This window comes from Mustela lutreola, chromosome 8 (assembly GCF_030435805.1).
Source record: "Mustela lutreola isolate mMusLut2 chromosome 8, mMusLut2.pri, whole genome shotgun sequence".
In the NCBI taxonomy this organism is placed as follows: domain Eukaryota; kingdom Metazoa; phylum Chordata; class Mammalia; order Carnivora; family Mustelidae; genus Mustela; species Mustela lutreola.
This window is the reverse complement of record NC_081297.1, coordinates 113,273,257-113,291,909: the sequence shown is the minus strand read 5'-3', so window position 1 is coordinate 113,291,909 and position 18,653 is coordinate 113,273,257. Positions and strand designations below refer to the sequence as shown.

The following is an 18,653-nucleotide window of genomic DNA, read 5'->3' as shown; positions in this document are numbered from 1 at the left end:
TGCTGCCAGTGGAACCCCCTGAGGGCCACCTGGACATGGTCAGGAGGGTAGTTAAGATAAAACTCAGGATAAATTGTTTATTACATAGGGCAAACAAAATCGTTTGTTCAAAATAATTTTGTGTCAAAAATAAGCTGTGTGAAAAATATAAAGCAACATTTTAAATTTTTATTTATTGTTTTGTGAATAAAAAAAGATGCAAAAATAAAGAAAGAGGGATGAACTCTTTTAATGATGTCCAAAATCAACAACATGAGAGCATATGTGGCAATATAGTACCTATTTCCCTATTTTTGCCAAATGCTATAGGCCAAAAATAAGGACAAATAAAAAAAAACCTTAAATTATCGATTCAACTTAGGGGTGCCAAAACTGGCTTGATTTGAAGGAAGACAAAAATTCTGAATTTATTTAACTGCATGCCTTAAGAATAAAAATTAGTTGGCCAATTAAGTGGTTTGAGAAAATGTTATTAAAATCAAACCAAAGGACTCTAGACTAATGAGGGCCAGGTCACTCTGCCATTTTTGGTAGCCATTCATAAAGCTGTCTAGCTTTCTAAGAAATGCTTAAGAGCAGTTATTAGGTGAAGGGGAGATTTAAGGTGTAATGGAAATAAGTACAAAGTTAAGACTTCTGACAGAAACACAATGGAAAAAATTTAGTAACAAAGAAATGAAAACATTTTGCTTGTAAGTTTACATTTCTTTCTTAATCTGTGTATTGAAATCATATACACATCAGCATTTTCATTTGATATAAAACATAATGTTTACATTCTTTCAACAGCAAAATATTAATAAGGGGTTAATTGTACTTTGAAGGGAAGAACAAAATTCCCTAATAGTTGCTGCCCTCTAATGGTCAGATACTTGAGTGATTTATCTCTCAGTCTTGATGAACATAATAAGCCCAATCTTTAGTTATATGTGCATATGTGCACTTGAACACATGTGTTTAATTTACAAGTTCCTGTATGTTAGCTATCACACAAAATCTGGAAATTTTTCCAGTGTTAATGTGCTTGTAATAAAATTTTGATGTTCTCAAATAATTGCAATCCGTAAGTAAAAATGAAGACATTTTAGCAAGTTTGATGTGGGCCAGCAAAATGAGTTGTGAGACAATGCAGGAACATTTTTTAAACACCTAAAACTGTGATGTTTAATACATGCTAACAAAAACTTTCTTTAGGAAAGCTATTTTGTAATTATTTCAGGATGTGCTAGTAAACTTGTATTATGCATCCTCTAGGAATCTTCACTTGCTTAATATATCCTTTTGTTTACAAACATATTTTGTTAGAGGCATTGGGGATATATGGATTCTCCTAAACGTCATTCTATGAGAAAAATCTATTCTACATTGAATAAGGTAAGTCAAACAATGTTAAATGTGTTTGTTTTTTTCCTTGGACCTCTTGAGGTTTTGCCAGTCTTCACTGTGAGTCTCAAACACACTGACACTACAGGTAGTACTTCCTAACCTTACTTGATCTCCAGTTCCTCTATGAAGCATGGTGTGGGTTTAATGTTCTGAGGAACACATGTTTGGAATGCATAGGTAGTTATCTGGTAAGGAAACAGCATGAAATAAGTAAATATAAACCAAATAGCTTCTAATATAATGTTTAACCAATGCAGTAAAATCTACAAACAGAGTAAAATATCTTATGAGCACACTGAAAAAGATGTTTTTACCTTCTGGAGGAGTGAATACTGAAATATTTGTTTTGGGTCCAATTCCTGCACTGGTCTCAGCGGCAACATATACATCATATACCGTAAATGGTGTTAGGTTAGTGAACGCAAATTTAAGGTCTTTCGTGCTATTATCCAAAATTCGACCTGCAAAAAACAAAAGATACTGTGAATTATTTTCTCATTAGGCACATAATCATTTTCACATTTCAGTAGAGAACCAAGAATAGCAATTAACGTTTGTTATTACAATTTTAATACATTATAATTACAATTATTTCAAGTTTCAAACATTTAGCTTAGTGGTACATTGATATCAGGTTAAATAAAACAATGGAAAGAACATGAAAATCTCCTGGTAGTCAGAATAACATTATATTATAAAGCCCTATCCAATTACCATGTTACTTTTTGACATTTTTAAAAAGAAAACATTAGATTTTGCTAATATTAAAATAATGACAGTATTTTATACATAAATTTAGTTAATTAAGATACTAAACATTCTCATTATCTTCTATAAAAAGACATTTTTAGAAAATACTTGTAGTTCTGCTTCTGAGCAAAACTCCTTCTTAATAGCCCATCATCAAAATTCTTTTAATCCTCAAGTTTACCTCTGAATAATTCTTTCATTTCTTGCTGTAGCTGGAACCTGGCTCTCCCCTAAGAACATGGCTTCTGTTCCCCGAATGGTCTAATTTATCTCACGGTCACCAAGTGATGACGCCTTCAGGTATGGCATGTGTTTCCTGAGCACCTCAGGGTCTAATCTTAGACAAGCCCACCTCTTTCCTTACAAAAGCTCACAGCTTTCAATCTCATGTCATGTATATTCTCCACCAGCCCTCCTTGTTGCTGTGATAGATTTAGGCCTAGGGTCATTCACCTTCATTCTGGATGGTTTAGTGCCTGCTTCAATGTCACTGTCTTTAGTGCTAATTTGTGGTGATTTCAGGATTCCCTAGACTTGGTCCTTAAAACACTCCCTGCTCTCCTCAAATAATCTAATCTACCACCCTATCTCATCCACTCCCATAGACATCACTACTGCCAGTAACTGCGAATCTTCCATGATCCCAATTTCTTGCAACTCTCTCTGACTTATTCTAGAACCCCAAAGCAACAATTCTTTAAGTTCATTGGGACCTCCAATCCATTGATTGTATGAACTATTTTATTTTATTCTGCTTGGTTTGGTCCCTTACCACTTGGTTTCCACTATTATCCAACCTCAATGGCACTGTCAATTAATCACTACCTTTGCATAAGCCTTCCATTCCCTTGCCCTCTTCTTGTTGAAAGGAGCTGGAGAAAAACACAGATCCACTCTGATTGATATCACTTTATTCACTACCATACCCCAAAGGAGCCCTAAATTTTGCCTAGACCCCTATTCAACTTCTGTGACCCAACACTCTCTACTCTTCTGGTTGATTTCTTTTGTAGCACTATTTTAGGAAAGAATTTTAGAGTTTACTTAGTTGACTTCCAGCAATAACATCTGAACCCCTCAAAATACCTGATAAGGGAACATGCAGGTCGTGCTTGTTGAAAAAGATGAACTTGCAACATTATAAAGATGCCTGTATTATTTTTTAGAGAGGTCTAATTATTAGAAATGCACTCCTTGTTCTAAGCAGAGATTTGAACTAACTGAAGTCCATTGTTCTTTATAAACATATTTGCAATTAAGTAAGTCAAGGTCCTCCTATTCAAACATTTGAAGACATATATGTCCTCTAACACTTCTTAGGAGTTATCTCATTCTCTTAGCTTCTCCTCATGAAATATGGAACATGAACAATGTTTTGCCATCCATATACTTATTTATGATTTTAAATAAAAAGTTCAAAGAGCCTCACCTCCCTTGTTGCTTTTCTATTATTTGCTTCAATTGTAAGATCTTATATAAAAAAAGATCATGTTACTTTTAAGAACTTTGAAAATACTAATGTGCTTTGTATAATTCTTACTCCAAAAGGTAAACACAAAACTGGTTTGAGACTTACCTGATGGTCCATATAGTTCAACTCTGTAACTAAATTTCCCTGTTACTACACTAGGTGGGTCCCATGAAATTGAAAAGGACTTCCCTGTAATGTTGCCTGTTACACAGTTTTGTGGCGGTCCTTCAGGCACTAAAATGGTTATAGAAAAACATGAATAAATAATATATACTTAAAATAAATGAGCATTTTATTAAATATACACAACAAAACACAAAATCTGAAAGAAAAGAAAATATCACACTATGAGCAAAGGGTTTTTTAACTTTAGAAAAAGGAAAAATGAATAAATTGAAGAATTTAAATAAGGCATGGTGGATCATCAGATGAACTACTTATTTGCAACAGTTACTACTTTAATTTAATGTTATATATGACTGCACAGGCTATTTCATTCTCATTCTAATATTGTTCCTTGTATAGTTACATTGTCCTGATACACACCTATATATTGAATTAAACCAGCCCTGGGCATCTGACTTGAAAAACACCCTCCCCCTGGTGGACACAGGTAGAAGGGTCAGGGAATTAACTGTCTCTACATTACCTTATTGGCAAAGATCTTCACTTTATGTATCAATATTTGTATTTGTTTCTGAGAGGAAATTTATAACCTACAGTTAGAAAATTCTAATGTAACATTGGCATCATATAAAAAATGACATTTTAAAATAGTCTACTTTTCACAGATGTAGTCCCACATTTTACTTTCTTTTGATTGCAATGAAACATTCCAAATATTTTTCTCAAGCCAAAGTTCTTGTCTACCAAATTTCACTTTGTGTTATCCTTAAGAAATTATTTTTTAACTGCATAAGTAGTATAGAAGGAGAAAATGGTATGATTCAAAGATGACTATTTAAATCAAGAAAAAACTTCAAACCTGATGTGATGAAATGATAAAGGCTGACAGCTATGTCTTCAGAAAAAAAAATACTGTGCTTTAGGGAAATTACCCTACCAGTAATAATTTCCAGTAATCTCAAAAATTACCAATCACAATGGAATGTCTCATACTATATATTTAATATGGCATTGTGTCAGTAACTACATAAATTTACATATATATAATACTGTAATCCCATAATTAAATACATAAACACCCATAGCTAGAAATTGTGTGTACTCTTCAAGTTTCGTAATTATACAAATTACACTCATTGAATCCTACCACCACCACCATAAGGGAGGTACTATTGCTGTCTCCATTTTTCACATAGGGAAACCCAGTGCAAAGAGAAGATAAGTAGGTATATTTTTAAGTACTATTTTTGTCTAATACTGAAATATGAATCACATGATATTTCTTCTACTATAGGTCCAACTTCCACTTTTGGTTGTAACAGTATCAGTGAGAGGAGGGTATAGATGATTATCGGAGAAGGACAGAGATGATTTTGAAAATTGCTCAGATCAAAGATAACTTAAAGCTGATTGTAGGATCATGGTTATTAAGCTCAAGAATCCATTCTTCCAAATGTCCTTTCTCTTTTCAGATGCTTATGTTAGTATTGTAAAAGAGTACTGAAATTAAAGATGCTTCAGATGGTATGCCCATGATCTGTTATTGGGGGGAAAAGTTATTGGAAGGGAAAGAAGGTTTTAACAGAAAGATCTATATAGAAAAAATGAAAGATTATTATATAACTAATTTAATTCTTTTTTTTTTTCTACATACACAAAAAATGAAACCATACCTGATTCTGGTGTTCTGACGATTGTACTATCAATATAACCTGCTTCAGTTGTAACAGCAGAAACTTCAAAAAGATACGTTGTGTAAGGTCTCAAATGTGTCACTACAAAACTGATAGGCTCTTTCCACACAGAGCTTATTTTACTCCTAGCCAATGTGCTTGATGAGTATGTGGTACGTGATGGGGGCGTAACTCTAGCAAGGGTTGGAGAAGGGCTGGTTGTACTCCACAAAAAAGATTCATTATTCTCCTAGTAAATAAAATAAACAGCAATCAAAAAATAATGTGGTATCTCTTAATGAATATGAGCAGTATAATTTATTTCTTTCCTTTATAGCATAAATATTATTCTTAAATTTATGTTTATGTATATGATTCATTAAGATTTTAATAGATATAGATTGTTATCTATTCCAAGTTATGGACCAATTTGCTAGAGCTTAATTATACCCATTTATGTCTACAGTTTTAGAAGAGAATATATTTATTGCATTCTTTATACCTTCATATTTCTTATGAATAGGATTTCAAAAGGCTGAGCAACAGCAAAATCATTAGTAAGAATTTTTGAAATTCATGTTAAAAGTTCAAGAACCAAAGAGATAGTCTCCCTTTTGTGAAATTTCAAGCATACATCACTTTATTACTGGTACTATCATTTTTTCCTCAAAAATACTTAAATGATAAAGCCAATAACATAAATGTTGTATATGGATATATATGGGCATATATGTATATGTGTGTATTAGAAATACAGCCTAATTTTAAAAAGAAGGTTTTAAGACTTCTATAACTTACAGTATTTAAAACAAAAGTAATTTTGTTTGTTTTCCCATCAATAATATCCTAAAGATCATCTAGATTACTTTTGGGAAAACATTATTATGGTACTTCCAGGGATTTCCCATAAATGACTAGAGTCATTTAACAAATTCTTCACCTAAGATATGCACAACAAAAACAATCTACTTCCATGAACATAATTTTGACTGCTGCCTTCTCTACCCCTCCTGTCACATGGAAATATTTTTTTTTCAGTGATATCCTTTACTTTCCTATTTCAGGTCTTTTTAAATATCCTCCACCCAAAATACTCCTCACACAATCTCCCCTGTCCTTACACCAAGGCAATTCCAAGGTCCATTAACAAATGCTACTCCTTTCATGATGTCTCTTCAGAGCTTCCTGTAAGATTTTTATATCTCTTGAATTCTCAAACCCTGCTCTTACTCCACCTTGAATACAGTCAGTTGCGTCTAACATGATACTATAACTGAACACTATAAGGAATCAAACAGCTAATAACCACTGTGGTTTAAAAAGTTTCCAGATACTAGAAACTTCAAGTGATAGGCTCACACCTAAAATTTTTGAGACACAGAAAGTGTTCCATGATACTTACATTACATTCTGGCAATTTCCCAGTTAAAATGTCTTCCACTCTGATGGAGACATCTTTCACTACTATCCCACTTCTGGCATGTTTCACACTAATCTTGAAGCTGGTAATTTTGCCATTTGGTTGCCGAGGCAAATACCAAATCAGGTTTACTGCAGAATAGTTAAAAGCCTCAACTGTGAGATTCACCACTTTTCCTGGAGCTGGGGAAGTAACAGAGATTGAAGGAAAAGAAAAAACACTGTTATAAAATTTAGAATGGCATTTACATAATGTTGAGATGTTATTTTTTTCAAGTTATATAAAATTAAATATACCCTGTTAGAAAAACCTACTCTCTCTCTCAAATAAATAATAAAATATTTAAAAATAAAATAAATTTAAGATGTACAAGATGTGAATTTGCTACATTTCCATACTGTGCTATGACTGCCATTGTAGTGATATTTAGTACTTCTATGATATTACATAATTATAAAATCACCTTATATAACTATAATATCACACTGTTATCTATATTCATTATACTGTGCATCAGATCTCTATGCTTATTTATTATTTGAGGCAAGTTTGTACCCATAAACAACATCAGTCTTACACTCCCACCCCATCCTCTGGTGACCACCATTTTACTCGATTCATGAATCCCAATCGCCCTTTCAAATTTCTTATTTGTGTAAACTATACATACGCTTATAAGTATGCCTGTATACACAGACATACACACACAAATTAAATATATTCATACAAAAAAACAAATACAATTTGCTTTCAAAACATTTTCAAATGAGCTTCAATAACAGTCACAGGGAAGTACTTGAGTATAGATAAACTTGAATTTATAACATAATCAAAAATTTATTAAATACATGATTTTGAAATATTTGAAAAGTGACCAAAATATTAAATACATAGAAAGTTATTAAATATGTTGGGGCACCTGGGTGGTTCAGTCAGTTAGTTAAAGCATCTGACTTCAGCTCAGATCACAATCCCAGGGTCCTGGGATCAGATTGAGCCCTGCTCCTGGAATTGAGGCCCCTCTTGAGCCCCCCTGTTGGGCTCCCTGCTTGGCGGGGGAGTCTGCTTCTTTTTCTCCCTCTGTCCCTCCCCCGCTCATGTGCTCTCTCTCTCTCTGTCTCTCTGATAAATGCATAAAATATTTTTTTAAAAGAAAGTAATAAAATATGCTAAACATTTAGTGAAAAAGGTATTTTTATTAACTTGCTTTAATCCTTTTAATCTCAATTAAATATTTCTGCTTTTATTTTCTTTTTTGACTTCATTATGTCCGAAGAATAATGCTGGCTCTTTTCTGTAGTTGGTAGGTCTTTCCCTAAATATTGCAGTTTCTACTTCTGAACTTTCATGTGCCAAAACCCATTATTTCTTGATGTTCATAGAATGAATTCATCCATCTTGATCCAAGCAAAGGTTTGACACTGTGGCACCAAAAACTTCTGTTCATAAAGTCATTTCATCTTTCAGTTAGGTGTCTTCTAACACTTTGAGGATATATCTAGACTAGTGATATGCATAAATCTGTATAAGTTGTGTGAAGGTGTCTACAACTTTACAAAGTATATGTTATGCAAAGTATACATTTATTGAGCCAGAAAGAAACTTCATAAATCCAATATAGAGACTTTTCCTGCATTTCTAATGATTCATCAAGTTGAAAATGGAAGTGCATTCTATTATCCCAAAGCCCAAATAAATTCTATGTTTACCTGAAATAATGCCTCACAGTAAGTTAAGAAGTTGAGATTTTTGTGCTTGTGGATGCAATATTAACTCAGTATGGTATAACTACTTAACTCATACACTCTTCCTAAGAGTATTTTTATTCACAGGAAAAGAAATTCCTTCTTATTTAACAATTAAAAATGCAGCTTATTTATTCCATGAACTAGTCCTTAAATTTGGATTCTTTATATCATAAATAATGAAAAGGGGTACTTAGGGTGAAAATGGTAGAATACCGATACAATTAAATTTAGATTTACCTAATGTCTTTACCTCTTTATATTTACCAAAAAAAAAAAAAAAAAAAAGGAAATATAGGGGCAAGAGAAATTATATAATATCTAATTTGCCCAAAAACACACAATAAATGAGAAACAGTAGGACTCCCAAGAAAAAATTTTTCATATGTCATTCAAAAGTTATCCAATTAACTTCCCTAAAACTGAAAACATAAGTAATAAATTTTTCTTTTTTATCCTGGTGAATATTTAATTTTGAAATGATAATTTTCCCACTTGAATTTTAGTTGTATGAATAATTTGAAAGTCAATATGCTCAAAATCAACAAGAGTAATTTAAATCTCATAAATGATTAATTTCTAATTTTAATAAACTGAATTTTCTCTAACTTTCTATGGAATAGAGCATGTTTCATATGCTTCTCTAGATAAAGTCTCAAACAGAAACTAGGCCACAAAGCTTGATGTATCTTTTTTAACATGAGCCATTGCATTAGCCCCTCTAGATACACAGGGTTCATTCAATTTATCTCATTGGCATAAAGCAGTTCACTGGAAGATTTTTATCTTCTAAATATGTAGAACATTTATAGTTTCAAAAAATTATGGAAATTCTTTTTACAGTAGTTACCACTAACCTGACATATTACTTAGTAACTCATAGTTATCTCAGCCCACAGAATGTAAGTTCCACAGAAAATATCTATTGTTGAATGGAGATGCCATTATTTATCTAATCGTTCTGCATTTATTGGTCCTAACTTTTTACTATTATAAATAAATAGAGGAATTATTAAATAAATAAAAACACCTCCATTCGTTAACTTATTTTTATCAAAAATCTTGTGTTCTACTAGGCTGATATATAGAATAAAAAATAAGCAAGTAAATGTGTACTATATCAGGCTGCTCTAATGAAGAAAAATAATTTGTTAGGACTAGAGATGGACAGGAAGAAATACAGCCTATTTTAGGAGGTATAGTTAGGAAAGCTAATGTGAGATTTGAATTAACTATCAGAGAGAGAGATGTGGATATTTAGTGAAAGAGTATTTCAGTTAGAGGAAACAGCAAGTACAAAGGCTCTATGATGGAAGATAGGTATGGATGGTGTTATTTGGAGGGAAGGGAGAATGTTAGAGATGGATCAGAGAGGGAAAAGAACATCCTGAGTGCTATGCACCATGGGAAGGACTTATGGTCTTATTCTGAGTAAGATAGGAACCCTACTAAGAAGAGAGAAATACTATGGTCTGGCTTGTGTTTCAAAACGATGATGTAACTCTTGTGGAGATGGAAAATTGTAGACAGGTAAGCTGGAAACAGGAAAACCAGTAAGGAGATGTTCAGTTGCTCAGGCAAGAAGTGATAATAAATTAGAGTGATTTGCTATTTAAAATTGTTAAATCTTCTTGTTGGACAGACCCTTTGAGTATGATATAGTGTCCTTCCTCATCTCTTATTATAGTCTTTGGCTTAAAATCTAATTGATCTGATATAAGGATTGCCACTCCTGCTTTCTTCTGATGTCCATTAGCATGGTAAATTCTTTTCCACCCCCTCACTTTAAATCTGGAGGTGTCTTCGGGCTTAAAATGAGTTTCTTGGAGGCAACATATAGATGGGTTTTGTTTTTTAATCCATTCTGATACCCTGTGTCTTTTGACAGGGGCATTTAGCCCATTCACATTCAGGGTAACTATTGAGAGATATGAATTTAGTGCCATTGTATTGCCTGTAAGGTGACTGTTACTGTATATGGTCTCTGTTCCTTTCTGATCTACCACTTGTAGGCTCTCTCTTTGCTTAGAGGACCCCTTTCAATATTTCCTGTAGAGCTGGTTTGGTATTTGCAAATTCTTTCAGTTGTTGTTTGTCCTGGAAGCTTTTAATCTCTCCTTCTATTTTCAATGATAGCCTAGCTGGATATAGTATTCTTGGCTGCATGTTTTTCTCGTTTAGTGCTCTGAAAATATCATGCCAGCTCTTTCTGGCCTGCCAGGTCTCTGTGGATAAGTCAGCTGCCAATCTAATATTTTTACCATTGTATGTTACAGACTTCTTTTCCCGGGCTGCTTTCAGGATTTTCTCTTTGTCATTGAGACTTGTAAGTTTTACTATTAGGTGACGGGGTGTGGGCCTATTCTTATTGATTTTGAGGGGCATTCTCTGAACCTCCTGAATTTTGATGTTCGTTCCCTTTGCCATATTGGGGAAATTCTCCCCAATAATTCTCTCCAGTATACCTTCTGCTCCCCTCTCACTTTCTTCTTCTTCTGGAATCCCAATTATTCTAATGTTGTTTCGTCTTATGGTGTCACTTATTTCTCGAATTCTCCCCTCGTGGTCCAGTAGCTGTTTGTCCCTCTTTTGATCAGCTTCTTTATTCTCTGTCATTTGGTCTTCTATATCACTAATTCTTTCTTCTGCTTCATTTATCCTAGCAGTGAGAGCCTCCATTTTTGATTGCACCTCATTAATAGCTTTTTTGATTTCAACTTGGTTAGATTTTAGTTCTTTTATTTCTCCAGAAAGGGCTTTTATATCTCTCGAGAGGGTTTCTCTAATATCTTCCATGCCTTTTTCGAGCCCGGCTAGAACCTTGAGAATTGTCATTCTGAACTCTAGATCTGACATATTACCGATGTCTGTATTGATTAGGTCCCTAGCCTTCGGTACTGCCTCTTGTTCTTTTTTTTGTGGTGAATTTTTACGTCTTGTCATTTTGTCCAGATAAGAGTAAATGAACAGAATACACATTCTTCTCTAGTGCACATGGAACATTCTCCAGAATAGATCACATCCTCGGTCCTAAATCAGGACTCAACCGGTATCAAAAGATTGGGATCATTCCCTGCATATTTTCAGACCACAATGCTCTAAAGCTAGAACTCAACCACAAAAGGAAGTTTGGAAAGAACCCAAATACATGGAGACTAAACAGTATCCTTCTAAAGAATGAATGGGTCAACCGGGAAATTAAAGAAGAATTGAAAAAAATCATGGAAACAAATGATAATGAAAATACAACGGTTCAAAATCTGTGGGACACAACAAAGGCAGTCCTGAGAGGAAAATATATAGCGGTACAAGCCTTTCTCAAGAAACAAGAAAGGTCTCAGGTACACAACCTAACCCTACACCTAAAGGAGCTGGAGAAAGAACAAGAAAGAAACCCTAAGCCCAGCAGGAGAAGAGAAATCATAAAGATCAGAGCAGAAATCAATGAAATAGAAACCAAAAAAACAATAGAACAAATCAACGAAACTAGGAGCTGGTTCTTTGAAAGAATTAATAAAATTGATAAACCCCTGGCCCGACTTATCAAAAAGAAAAGAGAAAGGACCCAAATAAATAAAATCATGAATGAAAGAGGAGAGATCACAACTAACACCAAAGAAATACAAACTATTATAAGAACATACTATGAGCAACTCTACGGCAATAAATTTGACAATCTGGAAGAAATGGATGCATTCCTAGAAACATATAAACTACCACAACTGAACCATGAAGAAATAGAAAGCCTGAACAGACCCATAACCAGTAAGGAGATTGAAACAGTCATTAAAAATCTCCAAACAAACAAACGCCCAGGGCCAGACGGCTTCCCGGGGGAATTCTACCAAACATTTAAAGAAGAACTAATTCCTATTCTCCTGAAACTGTTCCAAAAAATAGAAATGGAAGGAAAACTTCCAAACTCATTTTATGAGGCCAGCATCACCTTGATCCCAAAACCAGACAAGGATCCCACCAAAAAAGAGAGCTATAGACCGATATCCTTGATGAACACAGATGCGAAAATACTCAACAAAATACTAGCCAATAGGATTCAACAGTACATTAAAAAGATTATTCACCACGACCAAGTGGGATTTATTCCAGGGCTGCAAGGTTGGTTCAACATCCGCAAATCAGTCAATGTGATACAACACATCAATAAAAGTAAGAACAAGAACCATATGATACTCTCAATAGATGCTGAAAAAGCATTTGACAAAGTACAACATCCCTTCCTGATCAAAACTCTTCAAAGTGTAGGGATAGAGGGCACATACCTCAATATCATCAAAGCCATCTATGAAAAACCCACCGCAAATATCATTCTCAATGGAGAAAAACTGAAAGCTTTTCCGCTAAGGTCAGGAACACGGCAGGGATGTCCATTATCACCACTGCTATTCAACATCGTACTAGAGGTCCTAACCTCAGCAATCAGACAACAAAAGGAAATTAAAGGCATCCAAATCGGCAAAGAAGAAGTCAAATTATCACTCTTCGCAGATGATATGATACTATATGTGGAAAACCCAAAAGACTCCACTCCAAAACTGCTAGAACTTATACAGGAATTCAGTAAAGTGTCAGGATATAAAATCAATGCACAGAAATCAGTTGCATTTCTCTACACCAACAGCAAGACAGAAGAAAGAGATATTAAGGAGTCAATCCCATTTACAATTGCATCCAAAACCATAAGATACCTAGGAATAAACCTAACCAAAGAGACACAGAATCTATACTCAGAAAACTATAAAGTACTCATGAAAGAAATTGAGGAAGACACAAAGAAATGGAAAAATGTTCCATGCTCCTGGATTGGAAGAATAAATATTGTGAAAATGTCTATGCTACCTAAAGCAATCTACACATTTAATGCAATTCCTATCAAAGTACCATCCATCTTTTTCAAAGAAATGGAACAAATAATTCTAAAATTTATATGGAACCAGAAAAGACCTCGAATAGCCAAAGGGATATTGAAAAAGAAAGCCAACGTTGGTGGCATCACAATTCCGGACTTCAAGCTCTATTACAAAGCTGTCATCATCAAGACAGCATGGTACTGGCACAAAAACAGACACATAGATCAATGGAACAGAATAAATTAGAGTGATTTGCAATTGGGGTGAGATTCAGGATGCATGTGGATATAGTGCTGGCAGGATTTGCTGACAGACTAGAGTTTACTATGAGAAAGAGAAATCAATAATACATCAAACTCTTTCTTCTCCACCATTGAAAGAAGGGAGGTAACTTACATTGGTTTGAAAATGATTACATGTTATAGAATAATATGATAACTATAAAATCCATATTTCCAAAGGTCTAATGTCATAAAAATGGATATGATTTGATATTAACAGGAAAAAGCAGGATATAAACTTGTATAAATGGTATAAGGCTACTTTCATGAACATATACTCACTCATATAGACACATATTCATAAGAGGAAAAAAAGGACCAGCCAGGAGCGCACCAAAACGGTAACAGAGTTTTTATATGACAAGGTCATGGGTAATTTTTACTGTCTGTTTCTTATTTTTTCAAAGCTTTTTTTAAGATAACACTGCTTTCATAAATTTAGAGAATAATATATATTTTAATGAATAATTATCTAAGAAGATTCTAAAAGTAATTGAATGGCCATGCTATTGAAGAGTCTATGGATTTTAACATCATTATTTGGCTTATATACCTATTTATTTTAAATAAAAAAACTTATAATTAAGTTAATTTAGAATAAATGATTTAAGCAAATTACCACTTTCTGCAGTTTGGAAAAGAAATGGGTCACTAAACACTCCAATACCAGCACTGTTTTCAGCAGCAACCTAAAACAGACCAAAAGAATTATGTTCATGCTCTCTAATTAAACAGAATCTGAAATAATAACATTTTGATATTGATTAGTTAAATGACAAAGATATTTTTCCCTTAATCCCTGCAAAACTCCCAAAGTGGAAAGTACACTTGGAGCTATTCCATATTTCTATTATCCTTAAGGATATATTTGCAGCATAGTTTGATTCAACATATTTAATCAATTCCCAATAGAAAAATTAATAGTCAAGTTTTATAGCCAATTAGTAGCAGTAATAGTAACAGTTATTTATGGGCAACTTTCATGTACCAGGAAATCTCCTAGAAATTTTACACATCTCATTTTATCCACATAATCAATGCATGAAGTGTTCTTATCAGCATTTTATAGATGAGGAAACTGGTTGAGAGAAGTCAAGTAACTTGCTTGAGTCTTACGGAATAAGTGGTAGAACCAGAATTCCACTGAAGTTCTGTTTATTTCTAAAGCTCAACCTCTTTCTATTATATTCACTTCATGCCAGATACTATGACTATTTCTGTAACAAATATGAAACCATATATATGGTATCTTGCCTTATAGTTTACAATCTAAACAAATACATACTCAAGAAAACAATTAAAAAATAAGTCTAATCAGTTAGACTAAGTATTTTGAATTTGAAAGATGGAAAAAATAGATAGAAAAAAATGTAGAAAAATTATTTTAAACTCAGATATCCTAATCAAATAGACTAGAATAGGCAGAGATAATGTCATTATTGAGATTAAGACTCTTCACTTATCCAAATGCCAAAACCGGAGTCTGAAAACCTTAATTTAAATTGCACTCCACTAATTCTTAAATGAGTAGTTGTAGGCAATTTATTGGCCTTATTCTAGGTAACATCTTCCTTTTCTTTAAAATGAGAATGATTTATCTATGTCATAGAATTGTTCTAAGGACTAAATGAAATAATACCTGTAAAGAACTTAATGGGATTTTCCCCCGATCATATAGATTTGAGATCTACATTTGAAGATATCAAACATACTGCACCAAATACTCTTTGTAATTCTGAAATGGCTAACATTTATTTGAACAGCTTAAAGGTCACAACAATGATTTAGAAAAGTGTGGAATTAAAAGAAGAATAAAGGCTTCCCAATAGGCCTGAAATAAGAAAATTCAAAGGAATAACAATTTGAACTCTATATAGATCTAAGTAGAACTAGCTTTCTGTCTGTAACAGCTTCTTATGATCACATTAAAATTTAATCTTTACATATTACCTTCAATAGTATATTTTAACATATAAACTAATCTAAAATGTACTGTTGACAAAATATATGTATACTGTGCTATTTTATGTGTCAGTTAGAAAAGGTCTCCTACTCTTTACCCATGTCTCTGCAATGAAATAACCACCATGAATCTTTGACATTTGCAAAAATTTCCCTTTAACTGTTCTCATATAGGGGATTCCTACTACTGGGATGCTCTCTAATTCTTACTGTGTGCTTTGCTTTCACAAATAGGCATGCTTCCAATAATGTAACCCCCTCCCCAGGCAAATTCTTTCTTTCCCATCATTTCTTACCATCCAGAAAGCCATCTCACTTATGTCTTATCACATATTTATACAGCTTTTATAGATTTTTTCCTCTATATTGAATTATCTTAAAAACTCAAAGAATATGTTGATGTTATATTGAAAATAGAAAGGATCACAAAGATATCTGTATCTTTTACTAACCTCTGAAAATACCACAAATATATCTTAATTGGAAACATTTTCATATGGCATAGTTTAGGATTGCTTTTTATATGCTCTTCTTTATTTAATTTTTAATAAGATGTTTGATTTTGCATATTAAACATTGTAAAGAACTAAACATTTTTATAAACACAAAAGACACAATAAATGTTCAAGAAATACTTATTGAATGGAACTGAATTGAATTTATTGTTCTCTGAGAAGCTGGCTCAATAGAAACTTTCATTCCATTATTTAAATTTTGATAACTGACACATAAAACAACAGGATTAAGGGAAAAATAACAAAGCTAACTTAAAGGTTAATGAAAAAGTAGACTATTTTTTACCTATAAAGCCTAAATTATGTCATTTAAACTAGATTCATTCTTTGAAAAAGTTGCTAAGTTAAATGTTTTTAAAATAAATAAATTATACAAATACATCTAATAATGAAAAAATGTTATAACAGTTGTTCAAATTTTAAAGGCCCAGATGGGCACTGAGGTCAGGACTCAGGTGATCATTCTTCAATCACTTGGCTGTGTTCGGCTGTAAAGACTTAATCAGGTGGGAAAAAGCGCCCTCATCTTTAAAATGAATGGAGTATTTTAATATTGTGTTAATACTAAATACTTAATATTTAATACTAAATATTAACAAAAATATTACCTTGATTTCATATGTTGTTCCAGGATTAAGATTAGTAAGAAGAACTTCCAGACTGTCTGGCTTTGTTTTAACTTGTGTGTATTCTGTTTGCATCCATGGACAAACTTCCTTATATTTCACAATATAAGACATAATCCTTCCATTTGGATTAGGTGGTGTATTCCAAGATAGAAGAATTCCAGCAGATCCAACTCTTTCTCCTGCCAGGAAGACTGGAGGTCCCGGTTCTATTTAAAAAAAATATGTTGTTAAAAGGTCAAACAATTATTACATTTTCACAATCATAAATAAGAAAGCTTTTACAAATGTAGACTTTCCAAGTTCCCTAAGACTAATGGTCTTTCAAATGTGACTTTATCTTCCCTAGAGCTTTGCTACCAATAGAAAAAAAAAAAAAAGATTAAATGCTTTGGGGGATACCAGAAACATTCTTTTATAAGAATGTAAAAAATGGAATGCTACTACATACATGCCAAATACACTTTTGATGCCAGATCATTTTTAAAAGAAACTTATTTGTGCAAAGCTTACACATAAAACTAAGAAAGCCAGAACACAGTCTTACAAACTTAATTATTCTTCCTGAACAAGAGTACTGAGTCTATTTTCATGGCTCTGTATTATTTAAATATTACCATTAACGGTCTCTCTGGTCAATTTCACAAACAAGTATAATTATCTTTACTCTGAAAGTCAAGAAAGCTAAAGAACCAGTAGGACACAAGTCCTAAACAGATCACTTTCTTAAGTTTCCATTTTGCTTTAATTACTAACCTGTTTTCATGTATATAAGGCACATAGGGCTAAGCTAAGTATTTCTATCCAATAGACTAACTGCAAATACTTCATAAAAAGTACTTCATAAAAAAAGGAACATATACTTACTTGTTACATTGGTTGTCACTGTTCTACTAACAGGTGAGCTGTATGTTGTAGCAGAAATAGTAGAGATGGTTACATCGTACCTAGTTCCAGGAACAGCTTTGGAAACATCAACCTGGAACACCAAAACCAAATAATTGCATTAAAACTCTTTCTGAAAAACAAGAAAGCTAAAACAATAAATCCATCACAACAATAACAGAATAAAGTTAACATCTCACCCTATAAACTCTGCACTGTTTAAAATATTCCAAGTTCCATATTATTGTAAAATATAATAAATTTGTTCTATCACATAACTATTTACCAAGTAACAGATAATAAAAACTTACAAAGCATACGGTGTTATCAAAAACAAAATCAGTACTTCAATCCCTCTTGTTTGTTGTCACAAGAAACAACTATTTAAGAGTCTTAAGAAATCTACAGCCCATTACTTAACCCTGGTTTTTAAGAGTATGTATGAAATACCTGTGTCTCTGAAGCTCCAATAAAAAGTAAAAGAAAAATGATAAGAAAATCCATCATTATTACATTTTTCAGGCAGTGGAATCACATTGATGGCTCTAGAGAGAAATGTTGCCTGCATTAATGATTTAAAGACAGATCCTCCTGGCAAGTACACAATTAATGAGCCTGGATTACTCAATAGCTCAGCCCTTTCTTTGTTAAACTATTCATGAACCCTTGGATGGCTGGCTGTAGGTTCAGGGTAAGACTTAAGAAAAAAGGCATAGACGTTGCTAAGGTAACAGTCCACCCATGCTGAAACTTACACTCATCAACTCAGCATCAGTGTTTTTGTCTTCATTTTATGCTTTTAAAAACTCTCAAAGTGTTCATGGTGTATGAGTTTCATAAAGAACTTTCCTATGAGGACCAAATATAAATACAAGTTGGCTCGGCAAGTATGATAATGAAAACTATACCCGATACTCTTCACCTCCAAGATCTTTGATAGTAACA

General features: G+C 33.1%; 1 protein-coding gene across 2 annotated transcripts in view; it reads right to left on the bottom strand.

Annotated features, from left to right (window-relative positions):
- The window catches only part of PTPRQ (protein tyrosine phosphatase receptor type Q), a 202,376-nt gene extending 184,093 nt beyond the window's left edge, over positions 1–18,283 (bottom strand). For both annotated transcript variants that reach the window (XM_059186422.1, XM_059186423.1), the window contains exons 1-8: positions 18,159–18,283; positions 17,691–17,802; positions 16,806–17,032; positions 14,340–14,409; positions 6,809–7,008; positions 5,407–5,656; positions 3,713–3,841; positions 1,701–1,847 (exon numbers count right to left, since the gene is read on the bottom strand). In XM_059186422.1, the coding sequence (XP_059042405.1) occupies positions 1,701–1,847; positions 3,713–3,841; positions 5,407–5,656; positions 6,809–7,008; positions 14,340–14,409; positions 16,806–17,032; positions 17,691–17,802; positions 18,159–18,215 (1,192 nt within the window). In that variant the 5' untranslated portion in view covers positions 18,216–18,283. The remainder of the gene's footprint in view (positions 1–1,700; positions 1,848–3,712; positions 3,842–5,406; positions 5,657–6,808; positions 7,009–14,339; positions 14,410–16,805; positions 17,033–17,690; positions 17,803–18,158) is intronic.
- Between the last annotated feature and the right edge of the window lie 370 nt (positions 18,284–18,653).